At 44.9% G+C, this 27,278-nt stretch overlaps 1 protein-coding gene across 7 annotated transcripts in view; it reads right to left on the bottom strand.

The window, feature by feature from the left end:
- SASH1 (SAM and SH3 domain containing 1) overlaps positions 1 to 27,278 on the bottom strand; it is a 305,726-nt gene that overhangs the window by 111,503 nt on the left and 166,945 nt on the right. For 5 of the 7 annotated variants that reach the window (XM_084777496.1, XM_084777497.1, XM_084777495.1 and 2 more), the window contains exon 2: positions 16,951 to 17,079. In XM_084777496.1, the coding sequence (XP_084633622.1) occupies positions 16,951 to 17,079 (129 nt within the window). Of the gene's footprint in view, positions 1 to 9,104; positions 9,220 to 14,367; positions 14,510 to 16,950; positions 17,080 to 27,278 lie in introns of those variants that run through there. The other 2 variants (XM_084777498.1, XM_084777499.1) reach the window with 2 other exon arrangements.

Genomic DNA, 27,278 nt, shown 5'->3' with positions numbered 1-27,278 from the left:
TGTGAGGAATGCCAATGAGAGAGATTGTGTCTCAAGCAAGGTGGAAGGCAGGGAGACAGACACCCAAGGTCGTCTCTGACCTCCACGCATGTACATTACCTTACTTTTCTACTGCTGTGATGAAACACAATGACAAAAAGCCAACTTGGGGAGGAAAGGGTTGGCTTGGCTTACATATCCTGAATCACAGTCCATAGAAGAAAAGCGAGGGAAAAAACTCCAACCCGGCAGGAAGCTGGAGGCAGGAGCTGATGCACAGGCCATGAAGGGATGCTGCTTACTGGCTTGCTCCCTGTGGCTTATTCACTCTGCTTTCTTATAGAAGCCAGGACCACCAGCCACAGTGGACTGAGTCCTCCCACATCAATCACTAAGAAATTAAGAAATGTCCCATGGATTAGTTTGTCTATAGCCCAATCTTGTGGAGGCATTTTCTCAGTTGTGGTAACCTCCTCTCAGATGACTACAGTTTGTGTTAAATGGACATAAAACCAGACAGCACACACAGTGTGGCAGACATGTTACACACACACACACACACACACACACACACACACCCTATACTTAGGATGGACCAGAGCCTAAACTAAGCTTAAGGTAGTAAATTCTTAAAGACAACACAGAGGGAGGCTTCCTGATATAGTTCAGTTAATCTGTGTTTTTCTTGCCTGAGGTTTTTGTGTGTGTGTGTCATACCTCAAAAATTATTGTTATATCTGGTGTTAGGAAGCCTCCCTCTGTGTTATCTTTAAGAGAGAACAGACGCTACAAGGTTGCCTTCTGACTCACATACATGTACCCGCAGACATAAAAACACAAATAGTATTAACTTTTAAAGTATATGTGTACTTGGGGAGTGGTATGCACATGTGTAAGTGCAGGTGCATCAGAGTCCAGAAGAGGGAGTCACAGTCCCTGCAGCTGGAGTTACAGGCTGCTATGAACCACCCTATTTGGGTGCTAGGAACCCACCTTAGGTCCTCTGCAAGAACAGTAAGTCCTTTTAACCACTGAGCCACCTCCTCTCCAGCCTCCAACAATAAAATATTTTTTAAGATGGGAATTGTGACAAAAAACCCAAGACAGATGAATGTAGGCATAAGGTCACTGCGTAATTCAAATGCTGATTTCTGTACCCTCATATCTGCTTGCAATCCTTATTCTGAGAATCTCCTGTCTCAATGTTGTGTAAAGCATTGCTCCCTAATTGTCCCCTGATATGCCAATAAAGCAGCTAACAGCCAATCACTGAGCAGGGGAGAGAATAGAGCTAGACTTCCTGCCAGACAGGGAAAAGAGGAGTCAGGAGAGAAAGTAGGGGATTCAGCCACAGGAGAGACCCAAGAGACACCAGGAGAGAGAGCTCAGAGGGGAAAGCCACAAAGTGTAATTATTTCTGGGATGTACGCTGGGAGGAAACCAGATAAGCTTAGAGGGTGAAGAATAAAGTTGATACGGCTCAGGATTGTACTGCGAAGCTTGTTTAAATAATATAATTGAATCTCAGTTATTTGTGTGATAGCCCAGTTAAGAGAGAAACTGAGGGGGGAAAAAATACTATTTAAAAAAAAAAATAGGAGATGAACACTGAAGCATTATGCTAAGTGAAATAAGCCGACCAGAGAGGGATAAATACTGCAGAACTTCACCTGTGGCATCCAGAGTAATGAAAGTCACAGAGGAAGAAAACCAAGTGGTGGCTGCCAGGGCTGGGAGCAGTGAAGAGTAAGGTGGCTGTGCAAGAGGAAAGGGCTTTGGTTATGAAGGGAGAAAGGCAATGAATTCTGAAGACGATGGTGGTGGTGTATGGATTTTAGTGTGAAAAGCACCCTGAAAAGTGCAGATGATGAGGTTGAGGGAGTCACCTGATGATCTGCCTGCCTATCCCACCTGGAGCCCTGCATTTGGTCTCTAGCATGGGGAAGGGAGTGCTGAGAAGAACAGAAAAACTTACTCAAAAAATTCCCCTCTCCTCTCTATCTCTACACCTTCTAGACCTGCTGGCCTCTTCCAGAACATTCCTGAGGCTCAGAGGCCTGCCCTGCCACACTCTTCCTTACTGGCCTAGATTCCTAATCCCTCAAGTCCTAGAAAGTAGCGCCCATGGGCTGAGTCAGACGAGAATGGTGGCACAGAACAGGGGTTTAAACAGGGGAACTAGGAATCCAAAAGCGAGCAGCAACACTGTTTAACATAATGCGCCAACCACAACAGCACCAAGCAAATGTTGAACAACTGCTTTTTTATCTCCTGCAGCTCAGAAGCCGGTTTTCCTCCTGTCAATGCAGTTCACACTGGGTCTCTTAATGAAGTCCTTCAGGAGTATTCTCTGAAGGTCACCTGGCCAAAACTAATAAGCAGAAAAGCAAGCTGAACAGAGTCAAATTGGAGTAAAAAGAAGGCAGTGTTCAACGCCTCCACCTCCTTGAGGCAGGCCAGGTGACAGGCATTCAGAAATGATAAAGGTGACCACATGGAGTGTTCCACGCTCCTGTCCATTTTTTTGTCGCTGTCACGTGCCCATCAAAGAACATGGCTGTAAGATACCTCTTTATCAGAGAAAAGTATCTCCAAGGTGTCCCATGGAAGCTTCTTGAAGTACAAAGTGATAGGGAGATCCGAAGAGCATATAGTTGATGTCTGTTTTCCCCCTTTTCTTTTTTCTTTTCCTTTGCACCTTGAGTAAAGTTAGCAAAAGTAATAGTCACAATGCCAAGATAAGCCACAAAACCTAATTTTCCTCAAGCTGTGCTGGATACAGGACTTGGCCACCAAGCAGAACAAGTTTCTATGGTAAGACGAAGCAGAGCACCTATGTGAAAAACAAAATGGCACCAGCGTCCAGGGTGCCTGAGGAGGAATGGCTGGAGCCAGGACGATGGGCTGTTCACACTCCTGGAAGAGAAAGCCGAGGACTCAGAGGATGGAGAAGCAGGCGGTAAGATAGAAGCATGAAGCTGGACGGGGTGCGGACAAGGAGTGGCGGGCAAGAACCGTGCTGGGAACGGATGAAAGGTAGAGAGACCCAATAGACGACAGGCTGCAGCCAGATGGAGCAGACCCCCAGAAACAGAGCAGAACCTCTCACATCCTGCTAGGCTGCTAAGCCCTTCATCAGCATGCGGGGTCAGGCGGGAGCAAAAGAGCTGCATCCCTCTACTCCCCTTTCTTCCTCCTCTCCCTCTCTTTAGAATCTTTCCTTCCTCTCTCTCTCTCTCTCTCTCTCTCTCTCTCTCTCTCTCTCTCTCTCTCTCTCTCTCTCTCACTCACACACACACACACACACACACACACACAGAGTGATGTCTCTGTTTAGGGTGTTCAGAGAGTGAACAGGAAGCTCCCGAGCACCTCGTAGGCAGTGTATAAGACGATGGTGGGTCAGAGAGAACTACAGGTGATTTCCCAGCCTGTGCAGCTTCTAATGCAGGATTATTCTCATTGGCTGGGCTGCTCTCTAGTCACACACACACAGCTGTGTTAAAACAAAAAACAAACAAACAACAACAACAACAACAAAACTTATGCTGCTGTTCTGGAGAGCTCGCCATTGGACACAACGGGATCTGAATAGGGGGCAAAACACTTGCCTAGCATGCTCTAGCTCCTGGGCTCAGTCTCTACTTTGCCCTCCTCGCCGTCCCCCTCCCCCAAAACCTAACTGAGAGAAGGTACATACAGCATCAACAGTGGGGTCGGGGCCATGGTGGAGTGCCCTCACTTAAATGAATTCTTCTCCTGTATTTTAGCTTTGACAGGTTTTGTTCTCACTGAATTCTAGACATACACACCTTGATATCTATTATAAGACAACAGCCTATCTCTTAGAACCACATTTTTAAAAAAATAGGTTTACAGAAGTGGCCCTTAAATCACGAAAGAGCTTTTTATTACCTAATATACTTTAATTGGGAGCCTTTTCTCCTCTAATTAGATGTGTGAACCTCAACATATTTTACATTTTCATTAGCCAGAAGGTTCATCTATAATACAGGCACTTCCTTCTCGGAATCATCAATTCCAAAATCTTTCTTGCTTTAAAATGAGTTTTTCTTACTTTTTTTTAAAACAACAGACTAATAGAAAACTTCTCTCTTTTTTTGAGGACAAAATCTAAATAGCTCCCAAATGTACAACTACTGAGATTCATTCATTCAACAAACACTTATTGATCATATATTCTCTGCCAAGGTGTGTTCTAGTCTCAGAGAGGCTGTAATAGACAACAGACTTAGTGTACAGTCCTGATGGAAAGATGAAAAACAGAACTTCAGGTACCATGGAATTTTGGAATTAGTAAAAAGGTTGTAGAATCTTACAAAAATACTCCAAACTACTCACTATTTTTTAGTAGTAGATATGTGAGTTGTACCTGTGGACGTTTGTCAGGGGGGTGTGATATGTTTATCCGTGGCCGACAGCCAATATCTTCTCAAGACGCTATACAGTGAGACCTTGTCTCAATCAATCAATCAATCATCAGTCAATCAATCAATCAGCTATCACATTTAATATAGAAATACCTACCTAAACAGAGGTGAATTTCTATATATTAAAGCCTTAATTACTACTGTAGCTGGGATTAATGCTCTGCCAGTGTTTTTAAATCCAACCCCCTCACATACACTCAAAGTTTATGTTTCCATCTGTTGGTCCTGTTTACTGCACGGCAGGAGCTGAAATGACACAATTGGTCCCTATCCTTAAAGCATGTCCCAAGCTCAGACAAGGGTAGCGCTCTCCCAGGCCATTCCTGCCAGACTGTCCCTTTCACTGCTTTGTGACTTTCACTTTGGGGCAATTGTCCTGTTTCCACCCATCTCCGTGAGAACAGGGGAAGCCAAAGCTGGGGGGAACCAGAGGCTGGAGTCTGCTGCAGATTCCTGTCGCCACTGCGAGATATCTGTGAGTATCTGGTCCCATTGTAACATGACCTGCCTGACATGGCTCTGCTTCCTGTCTTAACAGTAAAGTCCTTGTGATACCAAATTCCTAAAACACACCGGAAGTATTTGGTTTCCTTTAGTCGTGTTACCATGTCCCAGCCCTTATTCTCAAGTAAAATACTGCATGCTGTCATTTAGCAGTCACTCCAAGAACTTTTACATAAACTAGAAATCACACCATGGGGGAGAAGAGGATCACCTGAAACAAAAGATTTATAAAATGTCATTAAAAAATCTGGGTCTTTGCATACTAACACTAATATACATAACTTTTTTTTAGTTAAATATTACGGAACCCTCTAAAACTAGGTTGCTTGATTAAATAAACTGTTTTCAAGAAAAGAAGTTGCTGGGCCAGTAATGCAGAAGAACCAGCCACTTACCAGTTATCATTTCAGTTTCACATGTATGTATGCATGCCTGCACGGATGCACACATACACACACTCACACATACACACGCACAGAGAGAGAGAGAGAGAGAGAGAGAGAGAGAGAGAGAGAGAGAGAGAATAAGCAAATAGATGGAGAAAAAGAAGAAAAACATTTTAGAAATAAAAAGCTTCAAGTAAACCCGAAATATCTTTATTTTATTTCAACTTCTCACACAGAAGTTTTCTGTTGTGTTCTAAAAGAATATATAAAAAAAACATAAAGAACATAAACCAGGCACAGTTATAGTGTATGTGTGTATTAATGTGCATGTGTGCTGGTTAGTTGTATGTCAACTTGACACAAGAGTTATCAGAAAGGATGGAACGCAATTGAGGAAATTCCTCTATAAGATCCACGTAGATCCAGGTGTGGTGGTGCACGCCTTTAATCCTAGTACTCGGGAGGCAGGGGCTGGTGGATCTCTGTGAGTTCAAGAACAGCCTGGTCTACAAAGTGACTCCAGGACAGTCAGGGCTGCTACACAGGGAAACCCTGTCTCAAAATAAAAAATAAAAAAAATAAACAACAAAAAAACAAAAACAAAAACAAAAAAAACAGGCAGAGCATTTTCTTAATTAGTGATTAAGTGGCCCATTGTGGGTGGTGCCATCCCTTGGCTGGTGGTCCTGGGATCTATGAAAACAGGCTGAGCAAGCCATGGGGAGCAAGCCAGTAAGTCGCACCCCTCCATGGCCTGTGCATCAGCTCCTGTCTCCACTTTCCTGCCCTGTTTGAGTTCCTGTCCTGGTTTCCTGTGATGATGAACAGTGATGTAGAGTGTGAGCCAAGCAAACCTTTCTCTTCCCAAGTTGCTTTTTGGTCCCTGAGTTTCATTACAGCAATAGAAAGCCTAAGACAACATGTCTGTAAATCCCAACTGCTCAGGAGATCAAAGTAGGAGGAATATCAAGTCAAGGGTAGCCTGGACCTAGGGAATAGCTAACCCTATCTTATAATAATCATAATAACAACAACGATAATGACGAAGAAAAAGATGCAGAGCTGGCAAGACACCTGAGTGGGTAAGGATGCCTGCCACTAAGCCTGACAACCTAAGTCAAACCCTGGGACCAATATGAAGGAAGGAAAGAGCTGACTCCTGTAAGTTGCCCTCTGACCTAAACACACATACACACAAACACACACCACTGCATGCGAGTGAGTGGGTGCGCATGTGTGCACACAATAAGTAAATAAGTAAGTAAATACATAAATGTAATCTTAAAGAATAATAAAATAAAAACAATGTAAGGAATGTAGTTTAACAGGTTCCTTTAAATTCGGAGTTGTTCTACTGAATTTCAAGGTATGTCAAGTTGTTTGGTCCTATTTTAAGTAGTCTGGAGCATGCTGAGTTCTTATGTCTACTTTGATTTTTTTTTCTCCTTTACTTCTAACATTCCTTACTGTTACAGAACAATTCCCTCTAGCAACAGATGAACAGTCTTGCATTTGCTGCCACTCGTCTGTGGCAGGCCAAGCATCATGCGTGTGTACATGTACACCCAAAGTGAGATGAGAGAAAACAAATTGCAAGTCCTATCTTTAGCAGGTGGATAGTACATCTTACATTTCTACATTAGACACACACACTCATACACAGGGACACACATACATACACAGAGAGACATATACATGGACACACACACACACACACACACACACACACACACACACAGTCAGTGATGGATATCACCCAAAGGTCCATGGCCATAAGATTAGATCATCTCCCTTTCTGGGTTACTAGTTTTTGCCTCTGCCCAACGGATAACATACAACCAACCATTCATACTTCCCCGCTTTCCCCCCCACCCCCCATCATTAAAAGAACTCAATAAGGTAAGAGACATGGAAGCCTTATCAAACCCAATGTGCTTTTTAAAATGTCACTTCGGTAATTATCAGCATGGTTATTAGTGCAGCCTCCATCACTCCGGTCTCTCCTCTCGGCAACAAAAATGCCCCGAGGCTGAAGCATGCGTGGCTGTCCTAATGATGCAGAATACCTCAATGGTAATTATAACATCACTGACATGTAAAAGATTCATCAAAAAACATTAAATAGTAAAATTTCCCTTAAGTTAAAATTCTCCCTTAAAAAGAAATGTTTAATCTCCATGAGCTAAGTGCCTGACTCCAACCAAGGATTCAGAGAAAAATACCAAAAGGGATTCCGACAGATGAAAGAGATCAAAGGAATAACTGGGAGAGGAGAAGCCCACACCCTAAGGAGAAAGGACAAACATAAACAAATACAAGCAGCCTTTGAAATCACAGACGGAAAGCCCTCTTCCTCTCGGCATCTTTGTTGCAAGAACCTGCCTCTGCTGCCGCATACATTAGAAAAATAATACACACACACACACACACACACACACACACACACACACACACACACACCAAACACATCCAGATGTTCACGAATATTCATGATGTGCATCCAATTTGGTTTGGACTTGTCCTTGATTTATTTTTGATTAAGTTCCATCAGCTTCTGCTGGGTCCATGAGATAAATGGTATTGCTGCGGCACAAAACGCAGACCATCTTCATGTTTTAAGTAATTGCAGAAAGCCCCTCCAACTACCACTTCTAAATGAATAATTTATTCACGGGCCTTGGAAAGCCAACGATGGAAGTGGTTGTCTCACTCTGCATCTGAGCTCTAATTCTACTGCTAGAGGGTGTTATATTAAGTCTCCACTTGTAATTCAGGGCCTGCCTGACGTTTAGCAGAGGTAGGGCTATAAACTGACAGATCAGGGAGATGGGGATGTTGGCACCAATTTCCTTTGATGGGTAAAGTAGGGAATATTACAGAAAGGGTAAGAATTGTGCCCCACATGGTCCGGAGATGTACCACCAAGCAATAGCTGTGTCCTTCCAGATATCGCACACGTGGCTGAAAAGCAGAACCCGCCAATTAACATGAAACAGAATTTATCGACACTTCATTTTCTTGCTTAGCTTCTTAAAGCTGATTGTAAAGGGACATGCCTGTCATCCCAGCATTCAGGTGGCTGAGGCAACAGGACTACCAAAAATTCAAGGGTAATACCAAGTGCCAAGCCAGTCAGGGCTACATAGAAAGACCCTGTCTCAAAAAGCCTAAGTAGATAAATAAATAAACAAACCTTAAAGCGTCCAAACTAAAAGAAAAAAAAATAATCAAAGCATCCTCCTGAAATGGATATAGTAATCTGAAAAGAGGCTTTCCAAACATAGCCAACCGACATTCTCAATAATGTGCTAAGCAGCATCTCACAGAGACAATACTTGTGAGGACCACACAAGGCTTAAGGTTAAATCCCCAGCATTTAAATGAATAAATGAATGCATAGACACGTGTGTGTGTGTGTGTGTGTGTGTGTGTGTGGTGTGATGACCCGCAGGTACTTTTTTTTTCTTCCAGAGCTGAGGTAGGACATCAATCTAAAATGAGTATTGGCAGACCAAGGAGGTCAATGGCAGCTATGATCTCAGCTGCAAAGCTCATGGCTCAGCCTCACGTGACCTCCAGGATGGATTCTCTATTGGCCTAGGTCCATCAAGTCTTTGCTATAGCTCTCACATCTGACCTCAGACTGCCTCATCAAGTGACACTGTAGACATAACCTAGAAACCTCAAATGCCTACAAACACACAAACATTCGCTGCTGTGACAAAATATCTGAGAAAGCAATTTGGAGAGGGAAAATTAAAAAAAAAAAAAAAGGACCGCTTACTTTTGGATCTCAGCTTGAGAGGTGTGAGCGCACAGCCACTTGGCTCTCTGCGGCTTCTGGACCCACCATGGATGGTGAGCTGAACCTCATAGCAGGGGGCACTGATGAAGAAGCATGGTGACAAGAAGCAAAGAACAGAACAAGGAAGGGGACATCTTCAGCTCCTGTAAGGCTCGAATCCCAGAATCCTATCCCCTCCAAGAGGTACAACCTTCAGAATCTCCCTCACCTCCCCATAGTACCATTAGATGATGCTGGAGGGCCCTGCGGTTTGAGGTCATAGTCCTCCCGGTCAGGATAGCCTTTCTGAGCTCGGCACTAGATGCAGGACTCCCTCTCCCCAGCAGGGCCTTCTACCTGACCTCATCTGGAGAGTGTCTTTAGGCACAGATGCCTCTAACCACATTTGATATATGGCCTATGGCACAGTTAGTTCCCTGCCAGATCTCCCCTCCTCAAACCTATAGGATAATTAGATACTATGTTTCCATTCACATGATAGAAGTGTGCTGCCAAACGCAAATCACGCATCCTTGGAATTCCTACTTCCAACCAATTCTGTACACCTATCCTGGGAGCCCCGCCACCCACTCCCCAAGGACTATAAAGTCTTTGTTCACACCAAATAAAGTTGAGCCATCTCACTGAAGTGGGTCCCAGAGGCTACTCCGTTGTGCTCATAGCCTTCCAAGCCCTGCACACGGCTTCTGCTCCCCCTGCCCTCATGGGCTGGTAGCCAACAGCACCCCACCCCAGGAAAGAGGAGACCCACAAAATTATGACTTTATCAATGATGACTTAATCTTTGACAAATTCAGAACCTTCATGATGCAATCACTTCCAAGATGCCCCATCCATTTCCAGCAAAGCCTTTTAATAATAAGCCTTCAGGGGACACTTTGCAATCAACCCCAACACATTCCTTTAAATTTTCTTTCATTCCAAGACCAAACGGCCTCTAGTGGGTTACAAATTAAACTTTTTTTTAAATAGCCTGTAATTAGCTTATGATTAGCACATATAAATTACACTGTAATCTTCCAAGTTTAAAAAAAATAAAGTGTCTGTTAAATGTAAACATTTAGATCACACTACATTTTTGGCCACTCAGTTTTAATATTCCAGGGCTCCAAAAAAAGCACTGGCCTTGGGCTTTACTGGAAAGGCCTAGACATGTTGCTATGTGCCTCCTGCCCCAGGGAAGTGCTGCTTTTTCCACAGAAAAGCTTCTTTCCCTTGAGTTCCTAGACTTTTCTCTGCCCAGCTGATGTGCACTTCATTAGCATTCAAGAATTTTCTCAGAACTACATAATGAGAAACAGCGAATCGAAGCATTTTCCCCTTCTGGCAATTGTTTGTATTTAAATATTTTTACTTATTTTCTTTTATGTCTATTTCTCTCTCCCTCTCCCTCTCTCCCTCCCTCCCTCCCTCCCTCCCTCCCTCTCTCTCTCTCTGTGTGTAGTGTATGTGCTCATGGGGGTGGGGGTGGGGCAAAACCTCAGGTTTGTTGTTTATTTTGAGGCAGGGTCTCTCACTGAACCTGAAGGCCACCGATTGGCTAGACCAGCTGCCTTATGGGCTCCAGGGATCCACTATTACAGGCGCAGACCACAGTTCCTGGGTTTTACATACATTCTGGGGGTCTGAACTCAGGCCACCCTGTTTGAGTGACAGGCACATTATAGGATACTTAGTCATCTCCTCAGCCGGGTGTTGATATTTTAAATAGAAGACATTTAGGGTATTTCCTTCTTCCAGGCGGAGTGCACCTTATCAACACAAATTGAAACTGGTCATTTCTGATTATTCGTGAGCAAAAACATGAGGTTATTTTTGAAAACTCTACAGAACAGTCGCCTCCCCAATGAAAGTGTCCCCCACCACACAGGTGTCTAATTGCATGACCAGCCTGCAAAGACGTCAGAGGAAAACATGGCGACCCACAACAAGCTCCTTGTCACATTGGCGAAGTCTTTCTTAATTAAACAGAGGTACCGTAGGCTAAGATCAAACCCAGCACCAAGAGATCTGTTTATGGTGACATTCACTCTGTGCAACGCACAAAAAGTGCTGACTAAATTGGGACCGGCCGTGGGAACACAAATGTGACTTTGTGTGAGAGGAGCCGGAGCAGGGAGCAGCGTTAGCATCTGGCTTAAGACATAATGCCTCAGTGTGTGTTGACACCGAGTGTGCGGAGCCCCCAGCAGAACGGACTTCGGGCCCCACTGATGCCGATTACAATCTGCAAGTCAACAGAGGCCCAAAGCTAGGGAATAATGAACAGAACAGAACAGAATAATGGGCGAAACAGAACAAAAACAAATGCCCCTAACAGCAGCCAGCTTGGGGGGGGGGGGCGCAGGGGCGCGTTCCAGCAGGGTCGGTCACTCAGGAGTATATGTAACACGGTTCTCGTTTTTTTTTCTGACAGATGCTAGGGATGCCTTCCCTAGCAACACCAGTATCCTACAGATTGAACTAGGTGACTTCACTTTCCCTACTTCCTAGGCTAGTGAGGAGCTCCAGTGTGCAGAAACTAGACTTTCCACATGCCTTGCCGTCTACATAGAAGAGCAACCAATAAGACCCAAGTAATAGTCCCCACACAGGGTGGCCTATGAATGCCCATCTGTGTGAAGCCGTGGCAGACAAACACAAGTTCACCTTGGCCCAGATGGTCAATGGCAATGAAAATGGAAATATTTTTATTTTGTCCTGTCTAAGGGACAAATCAGAGTATCAGTTTGCTCCATCCCTTTCTGCATGTGGTAACCCAGCGTCCAACGAAGAGCGGCATGACTCTGTCCCCACAGCACTCGGTCCATCTACCTGTCTCATTTCCCCTCTCAACTTGTGGCTTCCATCCAAACTATGACCTTGACCTCTACCTTGGGTTACTCAACATTATACTTTGATGTCAAAAAACCATCAGCCAAAACCCTGTCTCGGAAAAACAAATAACAAAAACAAAAACAAAAAATTCAGCCTCCCAAGTTCTTTGTATTTAGGAAGGCCAGGTGTCACTTCTAGGATGCCTCTCTCAACTTTCCCACTGAGCTGCCACCGACCCTCTTCCGCGTTCCTGTGCGCCCTCCAGTCTGTTCACTCCTCTCATGCCCACGACACTCTGAGCTCTTTTTTGAGAAGACAGAACCGTCTTTACTTGGCATCTCTGAAAGAGCTAAAATGCCAACCAAGTATAGGCTGCATGCTCACTAAATATTTTCAATTGATTCTGTACAAACAAACAAACAAACAAAAAAAAAACCCTCAGCAAATGCTTATTTGAGAGAATGGCATGCATTTTTGCCTCAAAAGTAAATGCCTTTAAAGCGTCAGGACGGCACTGTGGCGGACAGGGTAAAGATGACTTACAAGTACCGGGATGGTGGGAACTGCTGAGGAGGGGTGTCTTGCACAGGAAACACACTGTCGTGTGCTGTTTATGTGTACTTGAAACTTCCCTAAATAAAAAGCTAAAATCCCAGCCCCCTGCCCTCGTGTGAAAAAAATGTTAATGAAGTATCAATAGCGGAACACTCCTGCCGGAGCGTTTGAACTCGGAAGAGGAAGAAGGAAAAGAAACCAACAGTTCGAAGTCACTTCGAGTGACCCACAGTTTGTTTTCCTTACTCCTCTTAACTATGGGACATTATAGATGGGAAAACTAAGGCTTGCTGATGAGTAAGTGAAAGAGCCAGAATTTAAACCTGTATCCAACTCCCCACTCCTCCTGGCCCAGCTTCCTAAATGCTAGGATCCAGATGTGTACCACTTTTATTGCTGCTATATTACTTAAGAGCTATATCTTAACCTGAAAAAAAAAATAAAACTATTAAAATTTCAGGAGATACAACTTCGAAGCATCTCCACAACGGGGACAGAGGTCCTGGTATTCCTCTTCAGGATCATCCAATGCTATAGCTTTACTATATTTCTACTATCCAAAGACCAGGTAAGTCTCTACTTGGCTCCCTTCCTTTTGGACACACATCACCATGATAACATCTTGGCAGAGACTCCAGGCCAGGCTTAAGCTGCCAACCAACACCATCAAGTGCAGGTCACCATAGGCGGAGACTCTTGCATCACGTCTGTGCCACACCAAGGACCAGACAAACTTGTCTTCTGCAAAACTCCAAACAACTCTTAACCTCAAAGGCACGGGGGAAGCTGATGCTGCCAATATTAAGAGGCCACCTCGAGCGTGTCCCCTTTCCTGGCTGGGGTGCCACTTTGACAGATGTCAGACTTAGCATCACCAGAGATCAGCCCATTATGGACTTGGAACACTGCTGCCACTTCTGATAGCATCTTCTCCCAGCCAAAAATAATCACAAGGTGCTCAGGGAGGTGCCAAATGTGTGGAAATACGGGCCTCTTCCCCGATGCTCACAAACACTAATGTCCTTATCCCCAGTGGAAGTCATGGCTGCTGTCCAAACATACACAGCATCCCTTTAAGGCCTATTTGGTGCTAAGTAAAAAACACTCCCCATCAATATACGAATCAGAGTCTCTGCGTGTACCATGGAATGCCTACCCACCTGTACTCCCTCTTTCCTTCCTCAGAGCTGGCCCCAAGGACACGCTACCAAATGCTGTATTCCAGTCAGGTTCCTGAAAAGTGGCTTGCCGTCTGGTCCAGAAAGTTAATTACTAACATAATTATCAAAACCTTCTCTTTTTTAGGGCCAAGGCGAGCATCTCTGTAGGGAAGTCAGCACTCTGGTTGGTTTGCTCTCTCCAGCTGACGTGTAATTAGCTCTCAGGGATAATTCAGGGTCCCCACCCCTGACTAAGCTACATACAGATATCTAAATGCCTTTCTACGGAATATTTCCCTCAAATCCCAACATTTACCCAAAAGATTTAGAAATTTAAAAAAGAAAAAAAAATTCATAAACTGATTTAACCTGTTACCCCCAACCTTTCTGTACTCAGTGTTTTGTTTTGTTGTTTTGTTTTTGATTCAGGGTCTCATGTCGAGGATGGCCTTCAGCTAGCTGTGTGGATGAGGGTGACTTTTAACTCTCATCTCCACTTTTCACATGTGGAACGGAACCCACTGCTTCCTGCACTCTAGGCAAGCGCTCCTATTAACTGATCTGTATCCGAGGTCCCTGAAGCTGTCTTCTCCATGACTGCAACACATGACCACGTCATGCCACTGTTCCTCCTGTGAAATGTCGAAAGCTCCTAACACTTGACAGTGTCCTTACCGCTTTGGGTGGGTCATTCTTTCTCATAACTATACCTCTCAGTTGGCTTTGCATAGGCAGCCCAGAAACACAGAATGACACAGCTCCAAGTCCTCAGGCCTGAAATTGCTGCAGCAGGTTAAGCATGGAGGTGCTAAGGTGTGATTTGTTTGAAGGAAGAAGTGAACATCTAGAAATAGACTTAAAATTCAGACAGGATAAAAACGGAGGGTTTTTGAGGAAACGAAGCGCCAGCTGGGCGTGGTGGCACACGCCTTTCATTCCAGCACTCGGGAGGCAGAGGCAGGCGGATCTCTGTGAGTTAGAGGCCAGCCTGGTCTACAGAGCAAGTCCAGGACAGCCAAGGCTACACACAGAGAAACCCTGTCTTGAAAAACCAAAAAAAAGAAGAAAAAAAAAAAGAAAAGAAAGAAAATGAAGCGCCATTAGTCCAAATCATGACAAGCTTATCAGTGAAAAGAGGGACTCTGAGAAAGAGGCTAACACTGTATATGTGGCCTGAAGACTGGAGGAGCCCGAACTGCAGCGAACGGGGATTTCTAGGCTTTGGAGCTCTGTGGATGGCACTGCAAAAATCTAGCTGGAAATCACCTTTACACTCTGGCTTGCTTGGAATTTCACTCAAAGAAGACCTGAGTCTGCCCCTTTGGAATCCTACTGATGTCTCTAACTACAGTTTAAAAATGAACCGTCAAATTCCCAGCCTGGTTCAAATTAGCTCCCATCAATTTTACCCACCACCACCTTTGATGGGAACTAATTAAGCTCCTGTGATTTTTTTTTTTTTCCCTTTTTTCTCCCCAGACTGTCTTTTGCTGCTCTGGAAGAGAGCACACCAAATTAGGCCCATCTGTCTAAACAGGAAGAAGGCTACTTATCCCAGGGACAGCTTCTTTTCCTACTGAGAAGTGGCCTTGGGGGGTGGGGGCGTGGGGATTCCCAAATGCCGGGGGGAACTACCGTAACCCCAAAACCCACATGAGCTAGAATTCTGAGAAGAGCAGTTCTGGTGCTGTGTCAGCCACCAGCTGCCAGTTCACAGCCATCATTTCTTTGCACCGTGAGATGTCTGGGGAGGCTGTGCACTATGCTGGGAGACGATCACTCATGCCAGCTCCAAATAACAATGACCAGGACCTAAGGACTGGGGCTAGAGCTCAATGGTCCAGCATTTGCTTAGCATGTGCCAAGGACCTGACTTCAGTCCCCAACTCTGCAAAAAGAAAGTTAAGCAAACAAACAAACAAAACTATGAACAGCAGCAGGGCGGACGCGCGATGTGCCTCAGCTAGCAGAGTGCTTGCCTCGCATAGATCAAGTCCTCTTTTCTAGCCCCCAGCAATACATCAACCCAACAAGGTGGTGCAGGGGGATCGGAAGCTCAGGATCATTTTTTTCCTAGTTCATAAGTTCAAGGTTAGATTAAGCTACATGAAACTCTGTCTCAAAAACTAAGGCCAATGAGATGGTTCAGAGGATAAAGGAGCTTGTCACCAAGCCTGATGCTCTGCATTTGCATGCCAGGGTTGAAAGAGAAAGAAACAGAACTCTGCCCCCTTACATAGACAAAAGGACAAGTTAAGAGGAGACTGGCGCCTTGGCAATGGAGATGCCCATGTGCCACACTGGTTGTGCTATTAGGCTTCTCAGACAGTATCTTTCTGGCTCCAGCTGACATAGCTCAGTCTTAGTCATCTTCGTTTAGCTAATGAACAACCTTACAGACCATTAACTCGATGAATAAGAAGGAAACTGTAAAATGAGAGCTGGAAAAAATGTGTCAGATGTTAAAAGCACTTGCCTCCAAGCCCTGAGGACCTGCATTTGACCCTAGGACCCACTGCCACAAGTTGTCCTCTGATCTCTACCTATGTGTCCCATAGCACACATGCACACCCAACTGTCAAGGGGAGAAGCTATTTGTTGACTTTCTGCTTCTTTAAATCTCATTTTACTTTTCAAACACTCACTGGCAGAGAACTTACCTAACTGATACGAGGCTCTGGGTTCAATCCCCAGCACCTATGTGTGGTTGGGCGGGGGTAAACCAGAAGAAAAGAAGCAAGAAAGAAAACAAAGGAAAGAGCCAGGTGGTTGTGTAACCCCAGTACTCTGGGAGGCAGAGGCAGAGGCAGGTGGATCTCTGTGAGTTCGAGGCCAGCCTGGTCTACAATTCAAGTCCAGGACAGCCAAGGCTACACAGAGAAACCCTGTCTCAAAAAAACCAAAATGAAAGAAAGAAAAAGAGAGAGAGAGAGAAGGAAAGAATTTGCCTTGACAAGTTCTCAGCTTTAGTCAAAAACCAAAAGAAACAAGAAAAAAAGAAAAAAACCCACATTATCATCTGGCCAATAATAGAAAGAAAGAAAGAAACCAAGAAAGAAAGATCTAGCCTTTCAATAACTGCACACATTTGGTCATATTGCCCTAGTCAACACTCATTCAGAAGAAGAGGGTTGGTCTTTTGGGCACAGGGCATTTCACCACACCTAGCCAGGAGCTGACCGACAGCCTCCAGACACAGTTGGGGCTGTAAGAAGGACCAAGGGCTGCAAGACTGGAGTATCAATAGCACAGGCCTACTTGACAACAGTCATTTCCCACAGCCACACACTCACCACATCCAGGTCCTGGGAAACACGCCGTTTCCGAAGCTCCTCCATCCGCTCGCACACGTCGGAGAAGCAGGTATTGTAATAATCTGCATACTGTTGTGCCAGGTCATCAATGTTTCCCAACGAACCATCCTGAGGAAGGAAGAGACAGGAAAAGGACAAAGGCGGTCAGGTCAGTCAGTCTACTCTGGAAAAGCCACAGCCTCCAATTCCCTGCTAACAAGTGTTTGTATAAATAATGGCTGATATTATGACCGGGTACTCATAGGCCAGGCTAGGTTTTTACTTGTAAGACAAGATTGCCAGGACAGTCCTCTGAAATGGGGCCAGTTCTTTTCCTTACTATATTTCTGGAGTAAGCTAGCTCAGAGAACATGAGTAGCTCCCTATGGATTCCAGAGCGGACAAGAAACCCAGTCTCTCTTTGGCCCTATTGAGACAAAAGCCACAGTGACCCACTCATACCTGCCTAGCATGGAGGCAAGTCCAGTTAGCAGACTCTGTAACAGACTCACTGACACCCAGCCGTGGCCATAGCTGTACAGCATTACCAAGGGAGCCTGTGAAAGACCCAGATGTCCAAACTCAGTGAAGCCTGCGACTCCAGACTCCATGGGAGGTGACTACATCAAGGCCATATTGAGACCTCTCACGAATGACAGAAAAAATGGAAAGCCTTTAGCCATTTGTGTTTGCTGGGAGTCATTATTCACTGTTGCATAGTCATTAATATTCATGCTATCCACTAGATTTATTATTTATTAGACATTCAGGCACAAGGCACAAGTTCACCTAAATAAGTAAATAAACATGCCACTCGTCTCTTCACGGAGGCAGGATCCCAGTGCCCCACGGAGGCAGTGCTATGAGTTTACATCTGCTTCTGTGATCTCTCACTTATCTAGCCTGGAGCTCATTTCTCAACCCCTTGGTGACACTGGGTTAATGACAGCACCTACCAGACAGCAAGCAAGAACGGAGCATCACTCCTGAACACACAGACCGCCTGGCACACACAGCAAACAGTGCAATACTTAATTACCCAGTGGCTTTCATGACAAGAGATAACCATACTGCAGTTTTCCTCAAGGCTAGTGGATCCCTCAGCTCATGACCGGAATACAACGCGTGTCTGAACTACGCATTTCCTCTATCATGTCTTCCCTCCAGAAGGTACCTCCCCTGCTCCCTTCCTTCATCTCCCGTACATCTTCCCTAATTCAGTGTGAATGGGTGACTTGACCAGGACAGGCAAGAAGAGCATAATTTTGTTAAGACAGCCATGAAAACACAACTTATAGATGACCCCAAACTCATATCCCATTATCCACACCACAGACTGGTCACCAGCCCCTTAGGTTATTAATGTCAGTGCAAAGCCGTTAGCAACAGATTCCTCACAGCAAAGCAGCCTGACCGCTGGCAGAATTGGGGTTAGCGCTAACCCTGCTGCAGACCTAAGCCTTGGTCAGGAGGTCTAAGGCACAGCCGGTGACCACCTTTATCCTACTTCTGAGTTGTTTGATTTTAGGAACTAAGGAAGGGGAGAAACAGAAACCGAAATAAGCGGTTTTCTAGAAATGTTCTTTCCTTTTGACCACTAAACACATTCTGCCTCGGAGGGAACTGCTTCAGAGATCCTGACACGCAGAGAGGGAAGAGAAGGGCGCGAAGGAGGTCAGGAAGATCTGTGAGCATCTGAACATGCCTGGGCAAAGTTATTCTCCAACTACAAGTCAGCCTGTCAGGAAAAAAACAAAACAAAACAGGCTGGACACAGCAGGAGAGGGGGGAGCCCACTACCTGCCCTCCAGGTTTCTAGTGGGGAACGATGGTAAGATGGAGAAATAGGGGAGCCCTTCTCGGTATGTCTGTTATCTGAGGAGAGCAAGGCTCGAACACTAGCAGAGAACTCACGGGCATGAGTCGGATCCCCAATTCCAACCACAACCAGGCCCTCTGGGGGATACTGGGTCCCTCGGTTTCCAGGTCTGGAGGCACTGAGAGGCTAGCCGCACGCGGCAATGTCTCTCCTCATCCCTCATGGAAACCACACACCTGTCACAATGGACCAAAGACACCAGTCCCAGCTTCTAACGCCTGGGACTCACTGGGCATGTCATGCGTCATGTGTTTCCCCTTGCCTGCTGCTGCGTGTGTGTGTGTGTGTGTGTGTGTGTGTGTGTGTGTGTGTGTGTGTGTGTATCTGTCTGTCTGTCTGTCTGTGCATGCAGTGCCCATTCAGGCCAGAAGAGGGTGCTAGATCCCCTGTAGCTAGAGTTGTAGACAGTTTGGAGCTCTCTGTGGGTGCTGGAACCCAAACTTTGGTCCTCTGCCAGGACAGTAAGTAAGCTTAACCCTGAGCCATCTCTCCAACCCCTTCCTGCTGTTCTTGCATAAAAACCAATCCCTTTCTCTGTCACACATTCGTAGGCACTCCAAACAGATTTCCAGCATCTATCACACACTACCCGTGTTTGACGGTGAATGTGGTTCAGCTGGCAGAGTGTTTGTCTGGCATGCATGAAGCCCCAGGTTTGATCCCCAGTGCCACATAAGCAGAACGCAGTGCTTCACGCCTATAATCCCAGCACTTAGGAGCTGGAAGACAGGAGGGTTAGAAGTTCAAGACCATCCTCCGCCCCACTGCTAGTGGGAGACTAGCCTGGGATACTCCAGACCCTGTCTCAAACAAACAAGTAAACAAAATGGATACTTATGTACAACTTTCTCCATTTGTCAACTATAGATTCAGTCAGGACTGACTGTTTTCTTGTACTACTCCAGGCCACCTGAACCATAAAAGGCAATCACTTATATAGCTATATTCAAATTATGGTTTGTTTGTTTTTACTCTCTTCATATATCCTAAGGACATGCTCTAATATCACCGATTTAGTTATAAAGCTTCAACTACTGATCGGTTTCTCGTACCAGCCCAACAGTTAGTTGGCCTTTCAGCTCCATTCTGTATCACTCAGAACTCCCCTGGTACTCTGGAGGCTTTAAAAAAAAAAAAAAATCCTATCTGTTGCTCCTGAGGAAGCAACATCTGTTCTGCTCCAGTTAGGCACAGCCAGCCCATATTTCACACCTTCAATATGGCTGGGTAGCCATTCCTCATTTGTTGCTCAGTGGGTAAGAATTTAAAGTAGGGTGGCAGAGCTGCCTTTACATGCACCCAAATCACTTCCCAGATGTGCAGTGAGCCCCTGCAATTGCTGCCTTCATGTGCCCTGATGATTTAAATGCCAAAATGGCCAAAGACTACAAGAATGTAAGTAAGTTTTACAAGTAGGTCTTGTCTGCCATACCCACAAAATTATCTTTTATGGCCCAATCAAATAGAACCACGGAAATACCTGGGGATTTTTCTCTTTATCACTCAAACTCCAAGCTCTTTTTTTTTTTTTTTTTTTTAAAGAAGAAAAGAAAGAAAGAAAGGAAACTAATAGTAATAAAGAGGGAGGGAGGAGACCCCGGGCAACAATGAATTTTATGGCCTTGATGACAAGGATGCTTCTAATGGTAGCCAGACTCACCCAGGTGTATGCATTAAGTATGCAAAGCTTCCTATGGGACCACCAGCTCAAAGTCTGTTCACATCTGGACAGTTGGTGTGTGTGTGGTGGGGGTGGGGAGTGGGGAGGGGGAGGGAGGGTTGGAGAGTTAGTTTTTGTTCTTTCGGAACTCTCTGCCAGCCTCTGCATTACTTTGAACTAACTTGCCCTTGTTTGAGACAGGTACAGAGCTGCTTTAGGAAAATATTTACTGCCATTGAGTACCTGCCACACAAGCCTATGGGGGAAGCCGAATAATGTTGCTGATCTTTCCCCTCCTGCAGCTGTCACTCTGTCCCGGTTCTGCAGCCTGGGCTAGCCTCAAATGCACGGCAAGCAAGCTGCCTCAGTCTCCCCAGGGCTGGAATTCCAAGTATGAGGCCACCCGCCCAGCTGGCATCTTGCATTGTGAAAATGCAAAGCTGAGTCTTACCCTAGCCCGGAAGGTTCACATCAAGGGGCACTGATCTTATCAAATAATCTTCTAACAAAAATATGACTCTAAATCATGTCTATAGTTGCCATCATAAATACCATTAAGAAAACAGGGGAAAAAAAAACAAAACAAACCAACAAACAAACAAAAACAAAAAGAAAACAGGAAGACATTCTTTTTTTTTTTTTTAAGTATTTAGTGTTGGAGCTACAGTGATGGCCCAGGAGTCAGTGAGCACTTGCTGCTCTTGCAGAGAACCCGAGTTCAGTTCCCAGCATCCACATCAGGTGACTCACAACTGCATATGTCTCCCTCTCTCCAGGAGATCTGACACCTGCACTCACATGTACAGACCCACACACACAATTTTTTTTTAAATTACGAATTCAATTTCTGGTCTAGACTTTATTAATTGCCTAATCTGTTTCACTTCCTTTTTTTTTTTTTTTTTTTTTTTTTTTTTTTGTTCTCATAAGTTAGGCTAACCTAGTATATAACCCAAGTCTAGGGCGAAAATAAACTTTATTTCCTTAAAAGACTGTTTAAGTAGATTGTGAAATTCTGACTTCATATAAGATTTTTCCCCCCATTTCGTCTTTATAAACAAGAGAAAAGGGTACAGACAAACCCAACGTCTCTTCCCATACTACAGAAGTAAGACAGAGTCCCCACCTGTCCCCACCACACAGGGTCTGGAATTCATCTCATGCTGCACAGAGCAAGCATAAAAGTGCAGGGAGATAGCACGGTGAACAGAAAGGGCAAACTGCACGGACCGCAATCAGGGCGGGGGAGGAGGAGAAGAAGGGCCTTGTTCTCTCAACAGCCATTTTAACAGCATCTCTCAGATTTATCCCAGTGAAACTCCCATCTCAGGAAAATGTAAAGCTGAAGGTCCTAGGAATATGGAAGTCATACATATGGCTGCTTTGGCCATTTTTCCTCTCCTCTCCCCAGATGTCTTTTATGGCTTAGAACATCTTGACAGATGTAAGAGGGATGACAGAAGCAAAAAACAAAAAAGATCTCTGAAAACGGCAGGAGGTACAAAGAGACAGGTCCTTTGTGGAGTATATGCAAATGAATGCAAGTGAACTAGTCATATTTCTAAAAAAAAAAAAAACAAAAACATTTATTAGTGGGTATGTGTGTAGGTGTGTGTGTGCGCGCATGTGTACAAAATGTGTACACAGGTGCCCAAAGAGTCCAGAAGAGGGCATCAGATCTCCTAGAAGATGGAGTAACAGGTAGTTATAAGCTGCCTGATGTGGGTGTTGAGAACCAAACTCTGGTCCTCTGAAAAAGCAGTTACAGCTTAGTGGTTGAGTCATTTCTCTACCCTCTAATTTCTTATTTTATGTTTCTATAAAGGTAAGAGCCCTACGGGAAAGCCTCAGTGTTCTGTTGTAACTCCTTAAGAGTTGAGGGGGAGAAAAAGAAGCAAACTCCTAATTTGTATTCTGTTTTTGTCTTTTTCTGTTCCTCTAAGAACATACATGATGTGTTTCGCAGAACGTAAATTGTGTTTTATTTATATTGCTCCTTTTTCCTCAGATAGAGATATGTATAAATTCATGAATGTGTACACACACACACACACAAACACACACACCCTACAAGCCAAATCCATTAAAAGAATTCACAATACTGCACGGAAGCCTGCCTGATCTCCTGAAAAGAATTCCCAGAGCGTTTTCATCCTTAATTAGCTTGCTTAAAGCTTCTGAGCTGATAAGTACTTTCCATATCCTGTCAGGTAACCCTGCTGCAAGCAAACAGACGAGTTTCCCTCTGGTTTCTGTGCTCAGCCTCACAGAATGCATGCAATGACACCAATCAAACCAACTCTGACATCCTGTCCCGTCCCATCCTGTTGTGTGCTTTTAGAGAAATGTGTTGAGCATATAATAATTGACCTCAAATAACTGACTAATCCTAAGGCGTCATTTCCAGCCACTTCCAGAGAGGGTTTGAACTGGAACACAGTTTGAGGAAAATAAAATTTAACACATAACAACTACGTATATACACTAAGGGGAATTATGAGATCATGGCGATGAGGAAGGAGGCCTCTGGGTGTGTGCGCGCCCACAGAGCAGGTGGCCGGGGCAGGGCTGACTTCACGCCTGCTGTTCCCCTCTCCAAAATACCCAGAACTTGCCGGAACCTATATACGTAATTCTCACTTTGGCAAATGAGGTCGCACTATGGCATGGAAAGTGGGATAGAGCACCCACTCCACCCTTGAGGCTCAGCTCTTAAGGATAGACTGCTCAGTTCCACAAAACCTGCAGGAAGAAATATCAGGGAAACCAGGGCTTGATGAGTTTTATATCTCCTCACAAGCTTCTATTGATACAAGGCCAACCTAATTTTTATCTACACTTCTCTAACTACCAGCATCACAGAAACAATGGCAAAAACAAAATACAAACAATTACGTTCTAGATGTGGCAACTAGTATTAAAAAACATAACATAAAAATCACAAAATATGAATACTTATTGCCGCTGGACGGATGAGCAAAGTGTGTCCCTTAGCTTATTTAGTATGGCTATGTGGCTAAGCCACAGAAATGTGCTGAAGGGAGGTAGTAAGCTGTATGCTTAGCATAAGGTCCCTTGGCAATTGCAACCTCCGAAAGAACCACTCTGTTAGCTAGCCATGATGGGAACCGAAGGACTTGAAAAAGCAGAAGACCGCATACCACTGATGAGCTGCTTTGTAAAAAAACAAGTATCAACTCAGCCTCCAGTGCATCCTGGGATTTACCAGATGGCAATTTTAGACTGAACTCATTTTCCATGTCTCAGCTGCCCTGAGCTTAACAGAATCACAGATCTGGAAAGAAAAGCACAGCCCATTGGATGAGAATGAAGTCACAATCTTAGGCCATGCTCACAGATTTTGATGAGGGTGAATCACACTTTTCTCAGGCGGACTTTGGCACCCGAACTTGAGAATAGAGACATTTTTATTAAGTATGACTGACCAAGATCCGACTGGGGAAAAACTAGTCTATGATAGTCTCAAATTGTAGCAATAAGTATGGTAATTATGACACTTCTGACAACATTGTTAAGCTCTCTACAATATGCAAGTTCTTGGTCAGGTTTGAAAAGTCCATCTGCTATAGAAAATAATACTCTGCTTGGAGTCCGGCTGGCCTTCTCTGCTGGACTTCCGTTTAACTTTTCCTCGGTTCAAATGGTGAAACCTGCGTTCTGGTCACCCCCAGAAAACCTCAAAGACAGCAGCCACCACACCTGTAAAAATCCAATCGTTCAAACCACTTTGTGGCCGGGTGTGGTGGCGCACGCCTTTAATCCCAGCACTATGGGAGGCAGAGGCAGGCGGATCGCTGTGAGTTCGAGGCCAGCCTGGTATACAGAGTGAGTCCAGGACAGCCAGGGCTGTTACACAGAGAAAGTGCTTTGTGATGCTGCTGCCAAAAAGCCACATATTTGTAATATCTACACAGTCTGATGGTGACTGAACTGTGGGCATCAGGGCTCATCCTGTGCTCATGACTCTCCATGACACATACAAATGGCCTGACGTGATAATCCTGTCTTGCCTAGAAATCATGAGGTCAGGAGAGCCAGAGGAGGTACACAGATGAAACAAGAGTCAGCCAAAATGGAAAACTCCAGTGGTGACGTGGCAATTCTGCAGCGGGCGCTCTACCTTTGCCCACATGTAAAACTTTCTGTTAGAAAGGGTCTTTTAGAAATGCTCATGTGTTCCTTGTCAGCATGACATGTCACAGAGTTTTTGAAGCCTTCAGCTATGATTCACTTTGGCACCTGACTCCATAGCAGGACTCAGCATTTAAACAGTGACCTAAAAAATGCCTGTCAGATGTGTGTGTGTGTGAATGACTGGAAAGCAGTAGAGTGCTGTGCCCTTCTAGAGAGCTCTGTGAATTGAGAGACTTCCAACTAAGCCAGAATTATTTTAATGGTTTGGCCTTGATTTATTTGCGTCTGTTTGTATGTGTGATAGCAGGCCATACATAGGAGTCAAAAGACGACAGCCTGTGGGCGTCAGTTCTCTTCATGTACCATGTGGGCCCTAGGGATCAAACTCAAGGTCATGGCCCATGGCGACAAGCTTTTAACTTCCCGAGCCATCCTGCTGGCCCTGGATCATCATTTTTATGCACGATGGTGAGCTTTTTAGTCAATTCCTGTTCTCACTGACCTTGGCCCCACAGAGACAACGAAACGGGAACTTATTACTAGAACCTGGTGTGGTAAGTGAAAAACCGTGGGAAGTATGGCTCCTGGCAGAAGTAACCGCTGTAACTTGTATGTATGAAGAGATAGCCCTGTCCCAAGAGGAAGAGCTACCTAAGGCTAAAGCATCGGATTGCAGAGGTATGGTAGGCCAGGGACAGATGAGGGACCCCAGGTTTAGGGCTTCTTTGGGAATCCATAGCCACACATAGCTCTTTAAGCTGGGAGAGACAGGGTGCAAGCATGCGGCTTAAACTAGATGTACTTCCGTGAGAGTCAAATCACACAGATTTTATAGAGACAGTGGGACTGAACTCACTAACTGCACAATACATGCAAAAACATCCTCAAAACTTGTGACATGAGCCAATCATGGTGACGCATCCTTTTAATCCCAGCACTGGAGAGGCAGAGGCAGGCGGATCTCTGCGAGTTCAAGGCCAGGCTGGTCTACAAAGTGAGGCCAGGACAGCCAGGACTGTTACATAGAGAAACCCTGTCTTGAAAAAACAAAACAAAACAAAACAAAACAAAAGAATGGCCCACAAAAGAAGGAATTATGTGATGGCCAAAGACACCAGCCATGGATGAGGCGGTCTGAGATGTGAATGCCACTCTACCAATTATTGGTTGACGGTTAACGGTAAGATATTGCAGCATGCACTTCTCCCTCCTATGTAAAACGGTAGCAGGGTCATTAACCAATGGGCTCCAATGGGATTAAGTAAAACACATGTGGTACACATAAAATCTATCTGTAGCAGGGCAGCTGCTACTCAGGAAACACTCCTGAGGGCATCTTCCTCCATCAACAGGAAGGCAAAGGCGCCTCCATTATTTGGAAGAACCAGGTCGTATCGCCTGGTTGCTCACAGGATTCCAATTTCTCGTATGCTGAGACACCTAGAGTGTTAGGGTCTTACATCTGGCCTCATCTGATTATTTTATTCTAAAGATAAGTAAACAGAAGCTGAAAGCCAAGGGGTTTTGAGTGGCCTGTCTCAGAAGCCAAGAAGCCAAGCTTCTTCCATCAGCACAAGCATTATTTCTTAGGATTTCCTCTAAGTGCAGATAATGACCAACATACTGAAGGTCATAAGCTTTGATGTGATCCAAAGGTTACTGGTTTGTTTTTGTTTTTGTTTTTGTTTTTTCTGCTTGTCTTTTCCTTTCTCTTTTCTGTTTGGGGAGCAGAGTGTCCCTGTATATAGCCCAGGCTAGCCTGGAACTCACAATGTTCTATGTGAACATAGGCTAGCCTTGAGTTCTTATCCGTCTGCGTATGGCAACCATGACCAGTGGTCACGGTTTGCTGTTGTTCTGTTGTGTTGTTTTGCTTGTGTCACTGTTATGTTTTCCTTTTGCTCTTTCTGTTTGTTTGTTTGTTCTGAATCAAATCTCACTCCACAGTCTTGGTTGGCCTGGAACTCACTATGTAGACCAGGCTGTATTTGAACCCACAATAACCTGCCTGTCTCTGCCTCCCGGGCACTGGCAGTCAAGGTCTAGATCATCACTCATCGCCCAAAGCAGCTTCTTCAAGCAAATGGGTTAAAGGAAAGTTCTTTGGCGTGATATGGTTAATTAAAGCCATCTTCTGTAATCCCAACAGTAAGATTATATGAAGAGAAAAAAAAAAAGACTTAAATAGCTGGTGTGGCACCACCTGAGAGGCAGATGTAGGTAGACCTCTGAGTTCAAGGCCAGCCTGGTCTATGGAGTGAGTTCCAGGACAACCAAGGCTACACAGAGAAACCCAGTACAAAAAAAGAAAGAAAGAAAGAAAGGAAGGAAGGAAGAAAGAAAGAAAGAGAAAAAGAAAAAAAGACTTAACAGCAGAAGTTTGTCGGGCTGAGTCCTCAGTATTCCACGAGCCTCAAACAGGCAGGAACAGGAAAGCACAGCTGGAAAGCCTCGGGTCCAGGTGTGGAAAGAAAACAAACACAAGGGCAAGCTGGAGCCTCAGAAGCATGCAAGACTCCTAGGATTGTGAGCAGACAGGCAGGCCCCATGCTGCGGCTGAGGGAGAAACTCTTCAGTTTTATTTGTTAACTACTGGGTTTGAGCCCTTCCTTCAAGAGCCACCAACCGTGGGGC

The sequence above is a fragment of the Acomys minous genome (assembly GCF_964271855.1).
Source record: "Acomys minous genome assembly, chromosome: 3".
NCBI classification, from domain to species: Eukaryota; Metazoa; Chordata; class Mammalia; order Rodentia; family Muridae; genus Acomys; species Acomys minous.
Note: the sequence above shows the minus strand (reverse complement) of the source record. Positions and strands in the feature narration are given on the sequence as shown.